General features: G+C 31.4%; 1 protein-coding gene across 1 annotated transcript in view; it reads left to right on the forward strand.

The window, feature by feature from the left end:
• Positions 1-140, forward strand: part of LOC117124499 — a 4,041-nt gene extending 3,901 nt beyond the window's left edge. The window contains exon 4 of the mRNA XM_033270724.1: positions 109-140. Within this exon, the coding sequence (XP_033126615.1) occupies positions 109-140 (32 nt within the window). The remainder of the gene's footprint in view (positions 1-108) is intronic.
• Positions 141-4,544: the final 4,404 nt, after the last annotated feature.

The raw sequence follows: 4,544 nt of genomic DNA on the forward strand, positions 1-4,544 counted from the left end.
TATATATACACATACATACATGATACATACACACATAATTATATATATAATGTATATATATATATTCAATGATTCTATTGATTTTGTTCTATTTACTATTATTTAAAGTGTACTGCTACTTACTTTTTATATACATGTGACTATTTTTAAGTACCGTAGTAAGAAAGCATTTATAATTATTTCATGTAGAGCTAACACGATACATACCGACGACACCACCGGTCAAGATACTTACCCACAATGAAATCCCAACAGTGAAGTCAAGTGGTGTTACTTCTACGCGGCAGTCAGAACAAGATGTATCTAAGATGTCGAATGTTACACTAATAGGCCTATCAATTGCTTTAGCAGTAGCTGTCGTTTGTATTGCTGTTTTAGTAATCTTATTGCTTAAAAGACGAACCTCCACAAAGGGTGCACCAGGTGCGAGTCCTCTAAAACAAAAGATACATGGATACTTGCTAATCGTTATATTTGTATTTTATATGCTGTACGGTAATAGTTATGAGTAAACAACCACCTCCTTAAATTAGCAAAAAATTAGGAAATAAATATTCATTATATGAATTGTATATTGTTAAATGATTCTTTTATTTATAATAATTATTTAAAAAAATCATCAGATTTTAAGAATTTTATAATAATATGTAAACCAACTAAGACTATTATAAACAGAATTATCATGTTAATAGCCGACATTTATCGCCACGACCAATTGCTAATTTAAACAAACCATTAAGGTGCTCGGAAAATTTAGGAACCACCATCCTATAAATGCGTAGTACATGTGTAAATAAGATTAATATATGCATAATGATATTAGCTATAATAACATTAATACCGGTAATAATTAGATTGATGATGATTATAACGACCATGATGATGATGACAATGATGATGGAAATAACGAAAATGATGAAAATAATGGGCTTAATAATATTGGTGATATACAAACATAAATAATATAATCATACTGACACACTATAACTACATTTTGACTTAACGATGGCGTGTTAATTTTAAAAAGTTCATCAAACAATACACGAGCCTACACCTTTTACATAGACATGCACACTTTAGGCCTATTTTACAATTTGTAATTAATGTTCTATAACGTTTTTGTCCTCTTAGATGTGTCAGCAACCCAAGTGGATCAGCAAAGCCATGATGATAAACCTTCAAACCTGTATCCGACCTATGAATCTTCTTTACCAGGAGACAATGTAGGCCTACACACTGCGCAGAAGTACCATAACCCGAATTACACTGTCGTAGAGGGTGATGTTTATAATAATTTGAAACCTGAAACTGTAATTAATAATCCTTCGTTTGATAGTCTTGACCTTCAATATGACACTTTAAACAGTCAAAACGAGGTGAGTTTTAACGCTCAGTATAACGTGATAAACCGCAAAAAAGATGGAGAGCAATCGCCAGTTGTATACCTGGAAGTTGTAGAGGATGAAATGCCTGAAGATGAATATTTCTATGGTGACTTCAAACAGTGAGAATTTGATTTGATCAACAGTTCTTAAGTTCTGTCCAGATTATCAAATTTTCGTTGACCAAATAATGTTGTATGACTATAATATAGTTTTTAAACTTTTATGATGTAATTCCGTCATGACCGTATCTTAGGCACGTCACATGCTTTGTCAAATAAAATGTAATAGTCTGAGAATGGCTTACAATAAAAAATGCGAAAATAATATTTTATATAAATATAAATATTTTATACATATGTTCTCGTTTGTAAATATTATATAGTGTCACTGAAATTTTATATTTTTACAGTATATATATATATATATATATATATATATATATATATATACATATATATATATATACCTATATTGATAATAGTTTTTTATTGAATATCAAACAAAAATATTTTAAAAAATAGCCTATTGAGATCTACTGTATTCCATTTTTGCTGTAATTATTCAATCAATCAATCAATCAGTCAATCAGTCGATCAATCAATTAATCAATCAATCAATCAATCAATCAATCAATCAATCAATCAATCGATCAATCATTCGATCAATCATTCGATCAATCAATCAATCAATCAATCAATCAATCAATCAATCAATCAATCAATAAGGAAGCTTTTGAATTTTGTTTCTACAATAACGATATTGAAAGTTGCCTCCAATCGGATTCAAACTTCAATAAAACGCCCAAGGGATAGAAGTAGTTAGAAGGAACCTAGAAAGATTATTTTTTTTTTGTAGAGGTGATGTCACTAGTAATAGAATCAACTTTAAAATCGTTTTTTTGGCAATTTTTTTTTACGAAGTTATAGGCCATTACGATTTTGCCCCTTTAGCAACGTGACGTCAATGTTCTGTAACCACAGATCGTAAAGCGCTGAGTATAGCACCCCGCGTGGCGCTTTACGATTTTTGGTTACAGTATCTTACACTGAAGTCACGCTGTTAAAGGGGTAAATAGTAATAACCACATAAAAAATTGTCAGTTGATAAAGATCTCTGATAGGGATCGAAATGTTCTGAGAAAGTACTTAGGTTTCATGTTAGCTTTACAAAAACGAATATTTGTCATCTATACAATAATGATATTGAAAGTTGCCTCCAATCGGATTTAAACTTCTAAAGAAAACGCCATGGACCCAGTTGGTTAAGGTGTTTGCGTATAAAATTCCTGGTTTTAACTTTAAAATGATGAAACTAAATACTTTTAACTAAACAAAATACTGAATATTTTTGTTTGATTTGTTATATATATTATACACAACTAACTATTGTACACACATGTACTATTAACACAACTAAGCTGTCTCTTATACACATCTAGATGTGTAAGATGACAATATTTTAATATTTCCTATTGTATTAGTATTATAGTTGTATTTTATGTACAAAATGGTTTACTGTAAATATTGGCTTAAATACTGTCATTTTGTTAAAAATCTAGCAAGATAAGCAATGCATAAGCTACCTTTAGTCTTATTGAATCATGTCAAAAGACATACCATAAAACATGATATGTTTTACGCTATATCTTATGTCTTATAATATTTTTGATAGAAGTTTTTCGAAGATTAGATTGTACACACATGTACTATTAACAAAACTAACTATTATAGATTATAATGATGATTATGATAATGATGTTGATTGTTTGGTTTTTTTTTCTTGCTCTTTCCATACGCAAATCAAAAGACAACAAAATACAAAGGAAATTTAACATCACCAAAAAACAATTTGCAGTATACATCATAATCAATTTAAAGAGAAATTGAAAGGAAAAGAGCAATGCGCAGAAGGAAAACATACAAAAAAAACTTTAAAGAAAAGGTAACGGAAAACCAAAAAGGAAAAACAGACAAGATAAAAGGAGACAAGAAAAAATGAAACAAGAATGAGGTTTACAAGGACCATATTAAGACAGAACATCAAAAAGAAAATAAAAAAAAACAAAAAAAAAAAAACAAACTTTTAATGGTCATCAAATTTATGAGGTTTTTGAACAGAATGTTTTGATGTCAAAGAGATTAACTTTATTATCAACGTTACCATTCATTTTGTTGAAGGTAAAGAGAAAAGGGCGCAAGGTAAATGCAATACTACAATAGACAAAAGTAAAAAGTCACTAAAATCCTATACCAAGATCACAAAGCAATTAAACCCTATGGAGCCTTTAGTTTTATACGAATGTAAATTGGAATTATTCGAACTATTGGATTTACTTTCAAAACATCAATTTAATGTAAAGACATGCTGCCACATAGACTTAAGACTAATAAAGGTTAAACTAAGACAAGATTGTCTCAGGTTTCATATAACACTCACAAACACTCACTTTGTTAATAGACAAAACTGACATCCATATAATTAGTCAATGAGCAGCATGAATTTAATAATACAAATGAAAATTTGCTTCAAAATTAGTACACATTAAAGTTAATATATTTTATTTAGCTCAGTTGATGTAAGAATGGGTAGTTTAACTTCCCTGAATTTTTTTCCACCGTTGCCATCACTTTCCCATCGACTGTCCACGTACTCTTTGTTCTCGGGTCTTGCTTGACTTTTGTAAGAAGATGTCGCCTACTTAGGCTACGGTCACACTAGCGTCTTAAGCCTGGCTTGACTCACCGCTGGTGAGATTTCAAGCCAGGCTCGAAATTCTGGGTCGGTCACACTTGTTGGATTGACCTCTAAATTATGAAAGTCGAAACAGCAGAGCCCTAAAGAGAGAGTTTGGCCAACTCTGTTTCACGGGATTCGATATACGCGCGTGTGATTGGGTGGATCGCAATCAAAGATTTTACACCAGACGTGCCCAAACCACTCTTCTTCAACTGATCTTTTATCAGCTTGTATAGGGCTCGCAATGCCTTCACTTTTGTTTGAATTTGGGCCGTCGTTCTCTTCTCATGTCCGAGACTGGCTAATCTGTCAGCAAGCACGCCAAAAATTCCCGTTTTGTTGTTTGTTTTTTTATTTTATATCCGGTCTCTCAGCTCGGGTTGGCCCCACAAATCTACCAGGTCAGCAGTTTCCTGGTCGCTC

Source organism: Anneissia japonica, unplaced genomic scaffold (assembly GCF_011630105.1).
Source record: "Anneissia japonica isolate Jap-2015-1 unplaced genomic scaffold, ASM1163010v1 scaffold8168_len14577_cov108, whole genome shotgun sequence".
NCBI classification, from domain to species: domain Eukaryota; kingdom Metazoa; phylum Echinodermata; class Crinoidea; order Comatulida; family Comatulidae; genus Anneissia; species Anneissia japonica.